This window comes from Ostrinia furnacalis, unplaced genomic scaffold, assembly GCF_004193835.3.
Source record: "Ostrinia furnacalis isolate ACB-3 unplaced genomic scaffold, ASM419383v2 OfSCF1126, whole genome shotgun sequence".
NCBI classification, from domain to species: Eukaryota; Metazoa; Arthropoda; class Insecta; order Lepidoptera; family Crambidae; genus Ostrinia; species Ostrinia furnacalis.
This window is the reverse complement of record NW_021131365.1, coordinates 211,832-231,725: the sequence shown is the minus strand read 5'-3', so window position 1 is coordinate 231,725 and position 19,894 is coordinate 211,832. Positions and strand designations below refer to the sequence as shown.

Here is a 19,894-nt window from a genome sequence, read left to right as displayed (position 1 = left end):
CCAAGCTTATGGACTGGACAATCTTTGCTTGGAAAATTCCAAGCTTATAGCCATGAACAATCTTTGCATGGAAAATTCCAAGCTCCCTGACTTGGCTACTGAATTACAGGGGTCCGAGAAGGCTCGGAACTAGGGCTATCTCACTATTTAATAAATGAATGAGTTTCCGTTACACTAAAATTGCTTATTTTTTGACTCACACTAAGGAACTAGTGTGAGTCAGGTAAGATGTAAGTCAGGAACTTACATGGAAATTTGGAAACGTCCGAATAATCAAAAAACTATTACTTTACCTCAAATTTTAAATACATAATTATAAGTAATCACTAAGACATTGCATTAGGTAATTAAATGATTTACTAAAAAAATATAAACTTAATTCCATTCAACAAATAATATTTTACACACAACACAAATTGCGTATCAAAATTTTAGCACGGAAGTGTAAACTATACCTTAAATACAAGTATGTCACACAACGTGACTGTATTAAACAATTACTTGTACCTTTACATGCCCTAAAATCAATTAACAGCCCATTCATTCCAAACAGCGCCTGAACCACATTAACCACTAAAGGTCGTCGCACATTTATCAACCCGGAAAGGGATCGTAACCGCATCAACTCGAGGCGGTCAATATTCTTTGTATGAAACTCCATACTGCAACGCACACTTATCCGCACCGTAACGTAAACGCCTTGCCTCGTGTTTGACAGCGCGCGAAAGGCGATGACAGCTCGCGAAAGACGATCCCTTTTCAAGTTGATAACGCCCGTATTCAATAACGATGCTTGCTTAAGTGAAGCAGTAAATCGAACGCACAGCGTTGAATAGAGCTCTGTCATTGGTTCGTAACCCTGTGCGTCCACGCGCACAGCGAGACCTCATAGTATTGTTGGTAATATGGGCGTTATCCGCATCGTAACGTAAACGCCTCGCCTCGCCTTTGACAGCGCGCGAAAGGCGATGACAGCTCGCGAAAGGAGATGACAGCTCGCGAAAGGCGATGACAGCTCGCGAAAGGCGATACGGTGTTGATCCCTGAATAGTTTCGCAGTTAGCGTTCTTGTGTCAACTTGTGCGTCCACGCGCACTGTAAGACCTCATTGTTTGTGAATACGGGCGCAAGTCTGTTATGACTTTAGAGGGGCGGTGAAAAGCGATTACATTAACGACTCCATTAACTGATTCCCGACTCCACGTGCGACAGATAGCGGCCCGAATGCCCGCGACAGCACGTGTTGGCCCATGCGCGGTGAGCCGAACTCGCCCGCGCGGTGGAGTTGCCGCGCGGAAATGGGAAAATTCTGCCTGGAAATGGGGAAAATTTAGTTTTCAGGAAGTTTTACTGTGTCTTTTTCTTTTCTTACAGGGATTTTCTTTCCTTAAAATAGAAGTTGGTTATTATGTATGTTTAAATATCTGTTAAGATTTCATAGACCTAGTCTACTAGTGCGTTGAAGTCTTTTATGAGGGGTAAATATTAAAACTATGAAATATGTAACTATTATAGTGATTCCCACCTACATTACTTGCTTAAGTTTTATGGAATTCTGAAGGTCATCGCTTACCTTTGTTAGTTATTCATAGCCTTGGGCGAAAGGATTCCTATAAGAATGAGCTTTCTGAATCAGAACTAGGAAAGTTACGGCGTATCAAATGAAAATGGAAACAAAATAGGGGAAAATGAAAAGCGTATCAGCAATACCAGCTTCCGTCTCGCTTCCCAGCAGCGAGGCAAGACCCCGCCGCGCCGTGCGGCCTGTCTGCACATTCGATTTTCAAACAAACCACTCCACGTTCGGAACACAACCAAGACGCACGCACCTCGCGTTCGTCTTCTTTGCTTACCAGTGCTTGTTAATCGCCAAACTGTGTGCCGTTAAGATGTGTGAAAAAAGAACCAGAAAAATAAAGAGAGGTATTTATGATTCATTTATCTTTCTCTAGTAATAATCTGTGTAATAATCCGTGATTTGTGATGGAGAGCACTGAACACTGACCTACGACAAATGGACGCCGACGAATTAGTAACAGTGCAGCGATATTTATGGTAATTTATTGTGTGGAATTTCATGCTCTTTTCAAATTTTCAAGTTCTGATTTTATCTTTGATTGTTAGGTTACATGCGCAGAGCTTCGTTATTTTGTTTTTGTGTTTTTCAGATGTTGGGTACTTTATTTCTCTTTTTGTTTTGATTTCGGAAATTTCGGTTTTTTTTAGTAGTTGCATCATAAAGCTCAGCTTAATTTTCCGTTTAGGTATATGATATGTCCCTAACTCTGACGTAGGTACTATCATGAATTCATGACCTACTTATCGTGTAACTTCAGAACTATTTTGATATGAAAATTAATTAAAATACAATATCACTATAAATAAATAACCAGTTTTATCAAAATCAAAACAAAAATTATTCGTTGTGCGTCAACTTTGTTTTGTCTAAAGTTTTAATAAATTACATTTACATAATCTTTCTTAAAAAAATATTTTGAAATATAAAATGCATTAGAAGTATTTTTAGAAGTTTTTTTTAATGTTTTGGGTAATACAATTTGGGAACGGCAAACATTCAGTTATAATTTTTTTTTTAATTTAATATTGAAAAATGTAGGTTAATATTTACGCTAATTAGCATTTAGCAATTTTAATTAACCGCTTTCGGGAAAAGTGATCAAATTTCCTTCCTCAAAGCAGACGCAAATATGTTTCTACCTACCTTAACTTGACACTGCTATGGCTAATGCAGTCGTGACAGCCCCCCATTACCATCTGCTGAATCTAAAGTGGTCGCCATCGGCCTCTAAATAGGTCAATAGCAGTTCTGGAAGGAAAATTGGCGGGAAGTAGAGTTGTTTTGGAGTTAGCCGTTGATTATGATTTATGTAACATAGTTTGGTTGGTGATAACAACAATCTGGAGTTAGAAAGATGCTTTTTAGATCCATTCCCATAATAAAAACCAATTGGTTGAAAAAATAGGAATAGGTGCCTATATCGATAAAAATGACAAAGAGACGTATTTTCCCTCGAGCTGTATGTAGAGCCAAGCTTTTTAGAAGCTTTTTCACTTCTATGGTCCATTTGGATTATTCATAACAACGTAAAGAAATCGCAATCGCAATTATTCTCGTGTGCAGATTTCTAAAAATATAACTAACAAAGACATTTTGCTTTCGCAATTTAGAATGCACTCATTTCCCACCTCACAGATTTATCTGTAACTGTGAGAATTTGCTGAGATTACAAATGTTTACAACAATCGCTTGGGAGGTACGAAAGTGCGTCGTAGACGTCGTTATGGTATCACTCGATAAGAAACGCCTACACATAAAAACACTTTAGTAATGATAAAAAATAATCAAAACAACAGTAAAGTACACTTATAAACAATTGTTTATGTAAAGAGAAACCTTTTTTGTTGTTGTGGACGTGTTAAATCCTTTCATTTTCACCAGTCGCGTGAAGTACATCATCTTTAAAACAAAACACTGTCGATTTAAAACAAAAAACAACTACTGAACCGTCTGGCCCCGGCCGATTCGAATTTTCGCATCGCGCTCCGAGTTCGTTCACCCGCAACTTTACGTCATAGCATCTCACGTGGTCTCTGCTAGAGGAAAACCGTTACTATTACCTATCCATTTTCCCAGCACAATGATGCGTTTGTGTTACAGCCGAGCAAAATTACGCAAGCCAAATAAGTCCATAATAAATCAATCATAAAGCTTAAATTGCACCTGCATCCTGCCAACGGCAACGATAACTGAGACACCGAATCATACGTAGATTTAGGTGTACACGTGACTTAAGAGCAATAACGATTACGTCCTGAAATGAGTAGGCATTAATCCTTGATGTTGTCAAATTGAAACAATCAATTTGGTATGAGTTGTGATCATCATTTACAATCAGTAAAACTGTCGTGCTTCAGTCACGTATTGATTTTTAATCTACAGTTATGCAGTTACCTAGATATCTCCAATTTGGCTCTCTTCCCCCTGTTAACACTATCACATACGTTAGTCACATGATGTATAATGAAAGGGTTGGTCCATAATATGGACATCCCTTTCATCTTTAACATACAGTATTTTGATCTTAATTATGTATCAACAATGATTCAGATTTGACAGTAATTGATAACTTATGGTCATTAAAAATAACTTAAAGGATGTAAAACAATGAGTAATTTTATTACATATAACTACTATGTTGTCAACTTAACAATACAAACAAACCATAATAAATAAAATTATTATGAAAGTAATCCTCATCAAATTGATAAAACTGGTAATAAAATATTAAATAAATAGTAATAAAGTCCATTCATTGAATCAAGATAGTTATTTAAGTACGTTAAAGATAAACAAAATTTTGTTACTAACATAATAAATGTTTGCTGAAAAATTAACAAACATCCGTTTAATATGTCTCTGTCCATGATTGATTATGTTAATCTGTAACACGTTACGAAATCACAAACAAACCGATCTATTTTTATTATCACGTTGCCTTCCACGAGCTTTCAGTAGTCTACTAAGTTATTCTGTATAACAATAAAAAATTTATTAAAGTTAAGCGACAGCGACGCGGTAACAAAACTTTCGGAGTAACAAAACGGAATCGCCTCAACGGAATCAAGTATCATATTTGTAACAAAGCATCAAGTTAACACCATTGGACATTATGTACTTGTGATAAGGGTGATCTTGCTACAAAAATGTGATGCTGTATAATGTGATGTGTACACGTACTGTATAAACACAAAGGGAATATCCTCCTCGTATTTCGTAGAAAGCTTTGCATTGCACGTTGCATCGCCCGGTCACGTGTATGGGCCACGAGCGGGTTTCTGTCTGTCCGGGTATCTCTCGCGCCAGTGGAGTCGGACAATTTATGAAATATAGTCCTTCCTGTTTCAGTACTTGCTTACATAACTAATAACTAAATATTCATTTCTTTATGTCAACATGCATGGAATTTAAATGGATTTTTGTTAGTCTTTGGCACTTAAAGGACTAAACCGGTTTTTAAATTATTGGTAATTCACTTGAGACCCAGAGAAAAGCTTAGTAGAGTTTTTAGTTCTAAGCCACGAAAAAGATAGTATGATAAAAGCTCAATCAGTCAGTTAACAGTCTCAATATAGTTACTTATCACTTTTAAATTAAAGTTAAGTTTACTCAAATCACTACATGGGGGGCCGGTGTCAATGATATATTTTGGTTTTATTTGTTACTAAAATTGCCGGTTATCGCGGACTATATGTAGAGCTTGGGGGCAGGCTGTGCACAAACGGCGTATGTGTGCGTGTATTGATTAAATGCCATTAATGAAGGATGGGGTGAAGCTTCCAGCTCCTGTACAGGTTTATTTTGAGCTATAGGTGCCATTACATCATGGGCGTGCATATGATTTTGTATTTCGGACGTTATTTGTCGCTCTCGGACATCGACGCATCTCGATAAGGGGAACAAAGATAGAAATAGTTTTACAGGTGAATAGTAAATCATTAGTTGATAGTTGCTAATCCTGAAAATAGTCAAAATGAGACTCTACCTTTAAGATTCACTAGCTTAAAAAGTTAAAAACTGTGTAAAACCGACATGTTTTTTAAATCTTTGTGTTCCGTCACCTAAATTTTTATCAATTCGACAGACGCACGTGGCCATCAGATTTAACTGATAATTTTTTTAGTACCGGCTGTGGTACCGGTACAAACCAAATCGAGTGGATTGCTATCGATCGATACCATAATCGGCCTTTTATGCCTTCGAATTCTATCTTTAATCATTTATGATAATACAGATTCGTTTTATGAAAGAAACATCGGGTTTTTAAATTCATATTTTCTGAATTATGGGTGCATTTCAGGGCACGTGGCTGGTACACGCGTTGTTTGTTGTCTGGCTCTTACTTTTATAGTCGCATTTACACCTTTTGTGTGACGTCATAACAACGTCAGCGAAAGCATTTGCCAAAATTTTCACAAATTAAGAGATAGCGCCCAAGGTAGGTATGCCGTGAGGTTAGACAATTGCTAGGTGATCTACATTTAGGAAAGTTTCCAAGTACAGACGTCTTTAAATGATAATATTATCTTTTATTGGTTTTAAACGATGCTGTTGTAAGCAGCTATTATTAAATACGAACGACTTAGCTGAATTAGTATTACCTACTTATTTTTTAATCGTAGATAATTGGCGATTGAAGAATTGCATTAGCCAACTAGTTTAGAAGAATTAATTAATAACGTTATAAAAATGCTTTTTCGTAGCCGAAGCAATCTTTTACTTACGTTTTCCTAAAAACTAGTGCAAAAAGCCCTGCATGTCAGGAAGTCACGTGGCCATGACACTCGACGTAGCAGCAACCGTCACGCGCCGTAGTTCGTAGCCGTAGCGAACAATGCATCGCAACCGACTGTCGAAAACTGGATGAATGGAACAAAAGAACACAGATTCAAACTTTGAAATTGGAACGATTTACTTTTAAAGTTTTTAACGATCTAGTTTTATTTTATGCCAGCTTCATAGCTTTTTGACGCCAATATCGTGATTATTTCTGTTACACCACCGTAAAATACGTAATACAAACGCTTATAGGCATATTGAGTACTCAGTACGCGTAACAATACGTTTATTGTTGCATTTATGTGCAGTTTGCAGTGATCACGTGGCCTTAACGTACTTGTATTTACATAGTTGGCGAGTTTGGGCGGGCGATAATGCACAATTACAATACAGAATTACACGAAACCTGACCTTATTCTGACGTCATATTAATAATGTTTGTTTTGGCAAGTCTATTTAGTTTTAATTATTGTTTTATAGCTGGCAGTTTAGAAACAAATTCAGTAACAATTAAGATTAAAAAACATTCGCGAAATGACAGTTCCATTTTTAAAACTAGTTTGGAACGAACCAGCCAGTTATAATAGAATATTGAGTTATGAGCTCCGATCTGCAACGGGAGTGATGAAAAAAAAAACATACGGGTCGAATTGAGAACCTCCTCCTTTTTGAAGTCGGTTGAAAAGGGTGAATCGAGAGTGGTGTGAGTGGGTAGTTGTCTGCTGAGCGATGAGTGGGGGTGAGAAGGGGGGAATATTGCATCATGCAGGGGTTTATTTTGAATAAGAGCAAAACTTTTGACTCGTTTCACTGCAAAGCGAATGATGTATGTCTGGAACTCTATGTTAATCAGTAATTTTAATAATGCTGGTCTCGAAAACTTAATGTAATGAAAGATTTTTTATGAATTTTTGTCTGAATAGTATGTAATTAAAATTATATTTACTGTCTGTCTGAACAAACAATGACGTGTCCTGTAATACAGTACATAGTCACATATTGCTGAGTTTATTCACCTCGTTATCACAACTGGTGAACAGGAAAATCAGATTTTTATAATGAACAATAATAATACCATTTATTTTTTTACACAGTCTTAAAAATAAAAAGTTATCAACAGAAATAATAAACAGTTTTATCACTTTATCTACTACTTATTAGTAACTGTATTGGCAATGTAACCCTTTTTATTTTTTACTTAACTACAGAAAATAAGCAAGGATTTTACTGAAAGTAAATACTTCGGATGTCTTTAGACTTAAATGCCATTTCGGCAGTTACAAAAAATTATACCTTATTTATTAACTTTGCTTTTTGTTTGTAAATGACTTTTAAAATACGAATAAGTATTTAAATTATTAATATTGCACCTTTAACCTTAAAGCAGTAAATATTGCTTTAAGTCAAATTTTAATTATCTTCGAGAACAATTGCACAAACAATTGTAACTATACAAAAAATTTAGAGATATTTGGTATCTACATAGGTACTATCTATTGTAATTGCGTAACAACTATAAATTTAATAATAGCAATATTATTGTACAATTTAATTTCATGTAACATTATTTTATTAAACACTGAAATTATTTCGGCTTAACACTTGTTCTGCAAACTAAGAAGAGAGGAAGAATAAGCAGATGCGAATTATAAATAAGTTACTTTAATAATAAGATACTACCTTAGTTAATCCACCGATAATTATAGTACAAGTGTCTAAAAGACTCTTTCTTTTGTCAACAGGGGCGGATCTGAACCGTCTGCGCGAGCAAAGGCGCAGCCACCGCCGTCGCCACAACCTGCCTCTAACACCCCCTGATAGCGATGACTCTAACCAAGGCGCCGACCCCGCACCACCGGTCGACCCCGCCACCCAAAACCAGGTCATCTACGACCTAGCCTGGAAAACAGTCGCTCTCGTCCACAAGAACCGCCTCATCCAACAAAGAATCATCGAACTCCAACAACAAACCTCCGAGTTCGTCACCAGCATCATGAAAAACCCAGAAAACAGACGCCGCTACGCCGAGTACGTCCGAGTGTACGGACTACCGCAGCGACTACTGCTGCAAGTCCGCACCAACAAGTCCGCACCGTATGACGTCAAACTGAAGACAGAAAAAGATCTGTAAATTATTTCCCTTTTTTCTCATGTGAGTTTCGGTCACATCTGTATTTGTAATATCTATGTTGTCTTTTTATGATTTGCGACATTCCTTTAAGGTGCCTGGTTTGGATTCAGTTGCGTTCCATGGCGGCACTTTTTTTGAGAACTGTATGTCCATTGCTCAGTTTTGACTTATCTCTGCCAGTATTTCGGCTCGTATGTTGTGCTATTGTAAGTCCTAGTGATATGTCAGTTCCCAGTGTAAACGGGAACCAAAGTACATATGACAACAGTGACAAAGATCTCGACTGTCTGACTGCTGAATTACGATCTTAAAGTTAAGTTTCTGTCATCGCCTGTTCTTGAAAAATACCTCAATTTGACCGTAGATTTCTTATTAATATGGTTGTGCTGCTGTCTCAAAGACAGAGAAGACAGAGAATTAACTTTGAGCGTTAACTGTTCGGGCATTAGTTACGTATGAAGTATTTATTGTTGTAATCGCACCGTGTAAGCCTTTTAGAATGTCCCGGAATAATGTCGTTTATAAACACGGCCCTTGTAGGCGTAGAAAACATTTGATTAGGTAACCCTATCCAGCAATAATTAAATGCAGTGTCTTAAATGAAAAAGTTGTGGCTATTGTAGGGTTACGTGTTGTTTATAAGTAAGCATTATGAGGTTGTATTGTAAGAGGCTGCTTAGTTAAGTTACGTATCTTCGTACCACATAATTGTTTGATATGATTAATGAATGGTTAGCCGTGTATTTGACGTATATTTGGTCAATTTTTAAATAATATTGTTAGTATCCTTATATTATTTAAAATTGAATTCAGTTACACTCTTTTAGGTATCATGGTTTGACATTCAAAAACATAGTATTACAATATTTTTTAACTTAAATATTTTCATTCACTGCCATTAAGGTTAAAATCATGGTACGAAGACTTATTCGAAAGGATTATAATACTCTCTTATTATTAAAGTAAAATAAGTATCTTTAGTTATAGTTTTTTTGTACGAAAGTTTTAATTTGGTTCAAAGATAGAAGACGCATTAAAAGTATGTTACGTTTAAAAACATTAGATTGACTTTAGACAAGTCGTGCCATTTTACGAACTAAAAGTTCAAAATTGTTAAAGATATGTTTCAAAACGTGATTAGGATGGTGACACAATCAGTGGAATTATTTAATAATTTTCCATTTGAAGATTCTCCTCCCAGTTTTCGAAAAATATTTGAAAACAAAGTTTTAGTTTTTCACGCATTGTCAAATTTTCAACAATTCACTCTCGCGATCATGTCTCGAAACTTTCATAATGTGTTTCAACTTTGAGAATCGTTTTTGAAACGTATAAAATGACAGTGATTTTAGAACTTTATATTAATAAGTAATTTTTATTTCATAAAGTAGGTATGAAATTGAGGAAAGTATTTGATTTCGTACTTTAGCAAAAAAGGAATTAAAAATGTTAACTGTTATGATTCGTGTTGAATAAATTAGATTAACCTTTAGACCCGCCGATGAAAATTTTAGTAATAAAACAAATACTTTCTTGAAAATCATAGATTCAGTCCGATATGAAAATTGCATTTAATCTAAGTAACACGTATTTGTGGAATTAAGCACAGATCTACCAATCACTGTGTTCATTTTTAACGTATTGAGTAGTTGTGTTGTTTTATAAATCACAAAATAAGTACTTTGCTTGTACGTATGAGTATCACTTTTGGTATAATCTCTACATTTAATTTGAAAGTTTCAAATTTCATAAACTTCAATTTTGTAGGTATGGGCATGAAAGAATATAATTTTTTTCTCTCCTCAATACAACATACTTTTTGCGCAGTGCTTGAGTAGGTACGTTACTTTGAGTTACGTACGACTTACGAGTAACAAAACTATATTTATTCAAAATAATTATTTGGAAATGTATGTCTGATTGTTTCTGGGAGTGTGATGAATTGGCGAAATAATAAATATTAATAAGTGTGATCTTGTTAAGTATTAAATCTAAAAGACTTCGATGTTGTTTCTATGCACAATGCTCCCGGTGTATACTAAGCTTATTGTACCAACGCTTTATAACTAAGTTTTTTCTTGTGGTTTTTAGCTGTAAGACTTTTTGAAAAATAAACTAGTCTGTCTTGAATACTACCTACATGTACGTTTTATTAAACCCGATACCTGCCTCTATTTATGATATTTTCTTTTCGTGAATAAAGCATTACATTTGGCTTAGATTTAGTTTTTATGCTATAAAACATAATTATTCTGCAATAAATATATACTAGATAGATGTAACCACCCCACATAATGGGAATTTAAAATCGTTACACACTTATGTAAGTAGGTACCTACATTACAAACATAGGACACAAACTAAACTTATCATTTACTCAATCACTCAATATCACATCGCAAACTTTTTCCAGACTTTTTTCTGAAAGATTAGACTTTAGTCAGGGTTTTTCAAATTGTTTGAAGTAACCTAACGCATTTTTTTTGTTTCGCATAGTTACGTAATTGAAAATAGTGCAATTTGCATTTGCGGCTTCGACTTTTACCTATTACTAAAATATTTTAGGCAAATTCTCAAAATTGAATCTACACTAGCAATAGGTAGGTAGGTACAGAAGGCACATAAATAAAGTCTACATACTGAGGCGTCATTATTTGCAATACTTAGGTGCTATTTTGCAAAAAAAAACTATAGTTTGATATGCCGTCGTCTGTACCTACATTTTCTAGTGGCTTTAAGTAGGTAAGTTAAAAACATGAGGAAGCGACAGATTTTACAAGGCTCTTTTCGCAGACATCTTTTCCTTAGCACAGTAAAATTCGGCAACTTTATATAGTATATAAGTAGTAAGTATACTGATACTGCCGTCTCTCTGTTACTCCTTGTAGGGAATGAGTTCACCACAAACAATGATCCAAAGGTCGACGGGCATCGAACCAGCGAAGCGAAAAGTTATCGAATCGAAACCAATGCTGACTATTGCTGACCTATTGTCGCTAATCTAGCAAAGTTTATAGGAGTCCTGTTATTCAGAAACTAAGCTACCTACTTTTGCCTAGTTTGCGAAAGTTAACTACCTACGATGACTCGTTACATTGATGATAGGCTGTGTACCGGGTACATAATGGGAGTTGGATCTCCCCCAGCCCTTAATCCGTTGGCCCTACGGAGTGAAGAGTGGGTTGTAATAGTCCCTGGACGTCTGCGCTAAATGGAGTCGCCATCGCGAGTATTAAATTCTTAGCTCTTGCTATGGTCTCCCGAAAATCTATCTACTTTTGTGAGATCCTGCCTCTATGGTTCATGGCGCACAACCTGTTATGTTAGAGGCAGTATTTTGCCGAAAGTCTTAATTAACTGTTCTAAGTAGGTAAGTAAGTAAGGCAGGTAGCCCTACCTACTTCTTGAGAGTGACTAGAATGACTTGAGAATCTCTAAAAAATTAGCTTTAAAGAAAAATTCGATCAAAAAGTTATAGAATTTTAAATAAACAACTTGAAAAAATCGAACTGCCTAAGGCAGGACTCGAACCCACGACCAAGAAGAGAAAGAGTCGCCCGGCAAGCAGAAGGTCATGGGTTCTAGTCCCGCCTTAGGCAGTTCGATTTTTTCAAGTTGTTTATTTTCATAATTTATTTATTTATAAATTAGTTTGAGAAGCGACTCTAATCGCTAAAAAGTTAATGTTAGAACGCCTCATAAAAAGTTGTTTAACAGCGCCATCTAGTGTCGAGTAGTAAAACTTCTTTAGATACCTGCTTTACATTACTGCCATCTAGCGGCTAATAGTTTTTATAACCATTTCACTTTAATCCAAAGCTGCGATTTTAAATTAAAAAAAAAGAATGTCAGTTCCAGTTATTGTCAAAAACATATGTTACAATTTTGGAAGTTTTACTGCATTTAATTAATTAATTTTGTGGAATAATCTTATTAAAAATAATGAAGGCTTTAATACAACGCGTTATGAAAGCAAATGTGGCGGGTTGGTAAACTTACAATAACTTTTTGTAGAGGTTATGTTTTTGTTAATATAGCTTTTTTTGGTATAAAACATGTCTATTTTCGCAAAAAATATATTCGTGCAGTCTATTCTTTGTGTGAGATAACTTGTTTCAGTCATGAAATCATACAATTGTTCGCCAGTTTTGAAATAAATCCAAAACATGTTATGGCTATAGCTTTGAAAGAATGGCTTTGCATGGATTATAATTATTTTAATAACAGTACAGTATTTTACACACTTGGTGTAGGTGTATTTGTTTGTTTTAAACTTACATGCACATAAAACACTACATAAGGCGAACTTAAAGCCATTCGGCATTCTCCTCCAGTCAACCTTAGAAACTCCAGTTAAACTTGAACCAACTGAAACTTTATTATTATGTACTTTATTATACCTTCCAGTAAATGGAGAAGTCATCAGCAGCATAGAGCAAGGACTGTGTGTCCTCATCGGTATATCCACCAATGACACCATCAAAGATATGGAGTACATGTGAGTAGAACCTAAATACTTGTACCTAGTTATTTATTTTGGTGCTTTCCCTGTCTTTATCACCATATTATTTAACTTTGACTCAGACTTTATACATAAACATGCTGTATCATGTGATAGCATGATCAGATTCAGTAACCAGAAATGCCTGTAAATTTTTACATCTGGTTGGAAAGTCAGCAGAGTAAGTGGCTGTGTACCTAACAAAGCCACTACTGGAAACTGGAAATAGAACCTAACCCCCTTACTAATAAAAAGTTACACAGTTGTTGAACACTGTTTTAAAATGACATTTCCATACTAAACGTCACTTTAAAACACTGTTCAACGAGCGTGTAAGTTTTATTAGTAAGGGGGTAATACTTCGGGATTTCCGCAAAGTAACGCCTGATGTTCAGTTGGTTTCAGTTGGTTCAAGTTTAACTGGAGTTTCTAAGGTTGACTGGAGGAGAATGCCGAATGGCTTTAAGTTCGCCTTATGTAGTGTTTTATGTACATGTAAGTTTAAAACAAATAAATACAACTACACCAAGTGTGTAAAATACTGCCGTGTGGTGACGGCAGAGTAGAATACATTTGTCACCAACCCCTACTCTTCCCGCGGGTGTCGTAAGAGGCGACTTAGGGACTACACATCAAACAGAGAATGGGCAGCAGCGCTCTCTGAAAAACATCAATCTTTTAAACTGCGATCTCCAACCCGCCTGCCAAGCGTGGAGATTATGGCAAAACCCTCCACTATAGTGGAGGAGGCTCATAGTCCAGCAGTGGACTGTAAAGGGCTGTTGATGATGAACGCCTGATACTTACTATTAATTGTGTTATGAGAATTTAAATGATGTAATAAATGTATTTATATTTCAGAGTGAAGAAGCTGCTCAGTGTAAAACTTTTTGACGATGAAACCAACACTAAGTGGAAGAAGACTGTAGTAGACAAAGATTATGAATTGCTGTGTGTCAGTCAATTCACCTTATACAACACATGGAAGGTATGTACTACTTATTTGTTTTAAATGTTATTTTCTATGAATTTATTTATATTATTTTTATTATTAGCAATATGCTCCCAATTCTACAGATTTTAGTAATTTAGTAGTTAAGATAGCAATAGTTGAGTTGATCAATAAAAGCAAAAATAATTTTGGTACTATTGATAGATATGGGATTTATTTTATGGAACACAGTCTACCTACATGGCTATTTATCATTTAGTGTTACATCTTTTTATTATTTTCAGGGCAATCGACCTGACTTCCACAATGCAATGTCTGCAGAGAAATCCAAAGAATTTTATGAAAAATTCCTTCAAATGTTAAAAGATTCATATCAACCTGAAAAAATTAAAGGTACCTACTTCCTATTGTGATTTATACAAACATACAACTTAGCTGATATAATATTAAGGAGCAGTATTGATGCTTAGGTTTCTGACTGGATCTTATAGTATTTGTTGTCTGACAAATCTTTTGATTACATAAATCATGAACATTACTAAATAAATAATAGAGATGAAACGGATATCCGGTAACTATCCGGTAGGCCGGATATCCGGCCTAAATTTACTATCCGGCCGGATACCGGATAGTAACTCACTATCCGGCCGGATACCGGATATTAAAAAACAACGACAATTTTCTATGAATAAAATGAAATACATTAATCTTTGAGGTAAACATCAATAAAATGGCTTATAATAATGACGGCTTTTATTTAAAGTCCAAAAAATTACAAAAAGCCATATTAAGGCCTTTAAAAAAACTAATTTCTTTTTCTGGGCTAGTGGGCATATTAAGGCCTTAAAAAAACTAATTTCTTTTTCTGGGCTGGACTCTAATGACGAATACATAAATAGTATCTGTTAAGTCCAAATATTGCCAAATAAAATAGGCGATCTTTTTTTCATTAATGGTCTGATGTCATGATGCATTTCAGTCAGATTATGCAGCAAGTTAACTATAGCCCGACCAGAAACATAAAAACCCTCGCCATGTTGCGGAAAACTAATGGTACTAATTTCTTTTAATGGCAACAGTAACTGAAAACTTCATTGACATGTCATCTTGCATGTCAGTCTATTGCTGTCAAAGTGTAAACAAACTTTATTTTAAATGTACGCAACTGATTTTGTGAATTAAATTGCTAAAATCTTTTTATAGTCATGAAAGAAAAGTGGTTCACAATGTGTTAAAGTATTTGTCGAAGAGAAATAATAAGGGTTCGGACAATATTTTCATTGAATAATGTTTCCGACAAAGGTTGTCAAATTGACTGACATGTTTATCGTATAGTATAGTCAAAACTCAAGCCTGTATTCGGAACGACTTAGGCACCGAACAAAATGAACAATTACTAAGTACTTTATATTGTTCGGTGCTTAAACTCTAGACTCTATTCAATCGATTTTTGTTTTTACTAGTGTATAATTACCCTAACATTGCAAAAAGAAATGCTGTGTATACCTGTAATTGAGGTCATATACGTATCATGTGTTAAACCATGTTAAAATGTATGAACTATATTGTGTATGTGACTTTGTTGGTGTACCTAATAAATAAAAATAAAATAAAAACTATGAAAATTAGCTGTGGTTTGTTTCAAATTGTCACCTTCTAAGTGTTGAATTTTATGGAATTGGGAAAGAAGTACCGAGTTTGAAGCGTTCATGAGCAGACATTGCAGTTGAATATTCAAGTTCTGAATTTGATTATTGATGAATAATAAAATAAATCCTACTAGCTCGATTGATGGTTTCATTTAATTTATTTAAACCAGGTTACCTATAATAATATTTTTTCGTTAATTTATGAAAACATTAAATTAACCCGTAATCCTGAATCCTGATACATAAAGTTAGCCTATTAATTTAACACAGGTACGACTGTACTCAGTGTTGCACTATCAAATGCAATTGACGCGCCTCTATGCCAGGGTTTTTATGTTCCTGGTCAGGCTATAATTTAATTTTCGCTATTCAATCACACACTCACGATCTGCCCCCTAGACACGTGGCAAAATCTGACATTCTATTCGGACTGATTCGATTTTTGAAAAGTGTGACTAGACTAGTCTACTAGTAGACCCACTGATCGCGTTCCATGCACCTGTGCGGCGCTAAACTCGTCACGACATGCAACGAGACAATGTGCCAACTATCCGGCCGCCGGATATCCGGCTATCCGGCCTAGCAGCTGGCCGGATATCCGGTATCCGGTATCCGGCCAAACAACTATCCGTTTCATCTCTAATAAATAATATACTGCTATCGCTATGGTGTTTTAAATTATTCCATAAGCTTAATAAGTTCCTTTCTTACAAGAATTAAAATACAGCTACAAAAAGTTTGTAACTTACTGGAGACTGACATAAGATTTTTCCTCATTTTTAACGAAGCTATCCGTTTAGGCTTTATTTAATCTAAGCTGGAGACCAATTTTAAGGAACACCCCAATCTACATTAGGTGTTCTCTAGGATTCAATATTGGGCTCTTTGCTTTTAATAAAACTTCTTACATTATGAGAGCAAATAATTGAAATATTGTACTTTTCCAGATGGCCAATTCGGTGCATACATGCAAGTATCAATCCAGAACGACGGACCAGTCACGTTTGAGATCGAATCTCCCATCAACGTAAAGAAGGAAAAATCAAGGAGCAGAGCGGAGCAAGAAGTACCTCAAGTCAATTTAAGTGAATTAGAAGAAGAACTTAAAGGTTAAGCGATTTAATTCCGTTTTTAAAGCAATAATTATAGGTCTTTTGTAAATATTTCAGCCGTAGGGACTCTTTGTTATTTATTATTAGTTAGTAATTTTTTTCTTGTGTAAGGGGCATAGCAAACGGCGATCGGCGATTTTGCGTCTGTTCGCCGATGCTAAAAGTCGCATGTGAGCTATTGTGACTCTAAGTAACGTTACTTGTTGTTGTTTCCAATTTCAATGTCTTACAAGCAGTTACCATCAGGTATTATATTGCGAAACTGAAGTATGAAACTCGCCTGAGATTCGTCTTAACTTGATAAAGAGATGTTAAAACGCTAAGTCAGTCAACTACACTGGTCATCACAAAAATCGACCCTCCCGCGACAAGCACTTTGAAACGTATGCATCCCCACTTCCCACCAATATTGGCACCATTTAAAAGCGTAGTTCTAAACTTCATTTCATTAAAGGAAAGGTTGTCAAAAATGTGTCTGTAGAAGAATCCAGAGTCACTTCTTCAAAAAATAGGTAGTTACGCTTGAGCCAACTTTTATGGCTATAAAACTGTTAAGTTGGGATTAATCGCTATCCATCTGTTAAAGAAGACACGTGAGATCATTATTTGGTTTTATAACCATAAAAATTGGTCTAATTGATCCCAGAGGTGAGCCCAAAGTGAGGTCTTTTTTCAAGGCACATTTTATTGTAGGTATATCGCGTTTATGCTAATCGTTTATTAAATAATTAAATGTGTTTTTCTTTAAGGGTATTTATTGGGCTTTCAAATAACACCAATATTGTTGGGGTACCATGATTGTATCAGTAGAAACGAGTTTTCCTGTAAAACGTAGGTGGGCCGATTTTTATGATGACCAGTATATTATAATAATAATTCGTTATTTAGTAAGTTATCACTTTATGCATTTACAATTTTCTCAATAAATTTTCAATTGACATTTTATTAAATACTCGTTTATTTATTTATAAATGTTGTTAGTGATTGATATCTGTAGTTCCATTTTGCGAGTATGGCTGAACGTGTCTTGCGACTGTACGGTTCTTTGTTTTTAAATCCAATAATATCTAACATTGAACTTTTCTTAGATCAAACTGACTTTAGAGAAATGTTAGGAGAAAAAAGAATATAGGAAAAATTGAATTATTTAGAATAGTTTAAGAGCTAAACAAACAAGAACCTCTAACTACTTTTCACTATATCTTCATGACATACACTATTGGATTCGATTAATTAAATTAATTGTATGTTGTGTGTGCATTCGGATTCTACATATTATAGAGACTGCTATCAATATTTATCGATTTTCATATTTCAATCTGATTTCAAATAAGAATTAAGACTGATTTTGTCATATTTCATGTCACTGTGTGGTAAAACTTAAAATTAAGGGGATTGCGTGAATACAAACATCAATTTAATAAAAAAAACTTTATTTTGAAATAATGGATTATTATCTATTAACAGTTTTGTTACATTTAGGCCAGTGATTATGCGATTCCATGTTAGGAAGTATTAAAACGTTTTTACAAAGATGATATGGTAATTCTAACGATTGTTACATTCTACCTACACATAGAAACGTCACCACTTATACATAATAATCTAACACGCTATGGTCCATTACAATCACCCAATATGTTAACAGATAATCTACCAAGATTCAAATCCATTTTTACACCATTATCCTAAACGAGTAGAAAATAAACTAAAAAAGAAATAAAAACTTGTATAAAAAAGACAAAATAAATGCATTTCTATAAAACTTCTATTTAAATACGATAATGAAATTCAACAAACGAAATACTTAAATAGTGTTGATTAATTATTAATGTTAATTTATGAATGTATCAATTAGCCAGTGCCGTATGATTACTATTTCTATACCGTGAAATATATAGACAATATAATCACTTTCCTACGAGATGTAAAGTCAAACGTATATCGATTCTTATAGAATTTCAATCATCACCAATCAAGGCACTATTCGTTTTGGTATATTGCTGATACGTTTCCTCACTCCTAATTCTCAATATCAATGCGTTAACATATTTAAAGTGTGAAAGGTTACAATTTATCAAGTTCTTAAATTAATACTGTTGGTCCATGAGACCCCAGACAGACCATTAAAACGCTCCGCCAATATTTCAGCGTTCACATTGATCAATCCGCTGAGATTTCAGAGAGCAACCAACGAAAATCTATCGTTTTTACAATAATTATCGAAATATTACTATTACAAAAATATCTATAATTCTATTCTAAATTATTTGAATAAACAGTTACTGGGATAGGCTAAGGATTTCAATTAACAACATATACCCTTTCAGTTATAGTGGACGTTGCAATTTGATGGTGCGCGTTGCGTTACTATAATTTAAAGACACTATAAGAAAAAATTTAGTCGATTAACAAAATGGTAAGTTTAAATAAATGCAATTTAGTTGCCGATAATATTTTAAATTATAGGCGGTATAGTTTAAAATATTATAGGTCCGCGCGTGCCGAGAGTTGGGCGGCGAGTGAAGAGAGAATCAGATGGTCGTCGCCGCGGGTAGTTGGAGGGATAGTGGTGGGGAGCCTACCAGAGGCCGGAGGAAAACCCGCCGGGCGGCACGCGGCTGTGGTGGATCAAGTGGCTGGTACCGTTGATGGACGTCACCGTGTTAATCTGCCCGTTCATCGACTTGTAGCCATCGCCGGTGATCGGGTTGCCTTCTGAAATGTCCAATCATCACAATTATCACTATGCATTTATAAATGTCTCACCTAATTGCGAATCTCTCAAACTACGAATGTGACTACTGAGAGGAAATTCGAAATGAACTATCAATCCTATCATGCTTACTAGTGAATTAGTACATTTAGATTCAATTTGAAGTGAAAGGTAAAGAGAAAATATTTCAAAGTCAACATTTATAATGAATAGGAATAAAGTTAACTACTGAAGTAGTTACCTACATGATCAGTAAATCTATCACCTAACTGACCAACAATTTATAATATCTAACTACATAGAATAGTTGAAGCCGATATAAGTTACATTGAAACATTTAACAGTATAGTAAAGAAGAATTGCGTGCAAAAGAAGATAATATAAGTTATAGTACTAATAGTCGCAAAAATATACATCAAAGATACATCTTACGGAACAGAAGCTCCACTTACATAATACAAACGACACAACAAAG

At 35.0% G+C, this 19,894-nt stretch overlaps 3 protein-coding genes across 6 annotated transcripts in view; 2 read left to right on the top strand and 1 right to left on the bottom strand.

Moving 5' to 3' along the window:
* Positions 1–1,776: 1,776 nt before the first annotated feature.
* Positions 1,777–10,628, top strand: Cipc (Clock interacting protein circadian). The gene is made up of 2 exons (XM_028302446.1): positions 1,777–1,923; positions 8,101–10,628. The coding sequence occupies exons 1-2, from the start codon at positions 1,890–1,892 to the stop codon at positions 8,487–8,489; spliced, it is 423 nt and encodes a 140-aa protein (XP_028158247.1). The 5' UTR covers positions 1,777–1,889; the 3' UTR covers positions 8,490–10,628.
* A 1,113-nt stretch (positions 10,629–11,741) lies between these two features.
* Dtd (D-aminoacyl-tRNA deacylase) lies at positions 11,742–16,971 on the top strand. The gene is made up of 5 exons (XM_028302478.1): positions 11,742–11,811; positions 12,897–12,987; positions 13,852–13,978; positions 14,227–14,335; positions 16,539–16,971. Exons 1-5 carry the CDS (start codon positions 11,742–11,744, stop codon positions 16,703–16,705), a joined length of 564 nt encoding a protein of 187 aa, XP_028158279.1. The 3' UTR covers positions 16,706–16,971.
* A 1,209-nt stretch (positions 16,972–18,180) lies between these two features.
* Positions 18,181–19,894, bottom strand: part of Jupiter (microtubule-associated protein Jupiter) — a 168,734-nt gene continuing 167,020 nt past the window's right edge. For all 4 annotated transcript variants that reach the window (XM_028302407.1, XM_028302409.1, XM_028302406.1 and 1 more), the window contains exon 4: positions 18,181–19,421. In XM_028302407.1, coding sequence (XP_028158208.1) covers positions 19,285–19,421 — 137 coding nt within the window. In that variant the 3' untranslated portion in view covers positions 18,181–19,284. The remainder of the gene's footprint in view (positions 19,422–19,894) is intronic.

Coding starts and splice junctions, on each gene's coding strand:
- Dtd (XM_028302478.1), top strand. CDS start 11,742: ATGGTCTCCCGAAAATCTATCTACTTTTGTGAGATCCTGCCTCTATGG. Junction 13,979..14,226: donor CCTTATACAACACATGGAAG/GTATGTACTACT, acceptor TATTATTTTCAG/GGCAATCGACCTGACTTCCA. Junction 14,336..16,538: donor TCAACCTGAAAAAATTAAAG/GTACCTACTTCC, acceptor GTACTTTTCCAG/ATGGCCAATTCGGTGCATAC.
- Cipc (XM_028302446.1), top strand. CDS start 1,890: ATGTGTGAAAAAAGAACCAGAAAAATAAAGAGAG. Junction 1,924..8,100: donor AACCAGAAAAATAAAGAGAG/GTATTTATGATT, acceptor TTTTGTCAACAG/GGGCGGATCTGAACCGTCTG.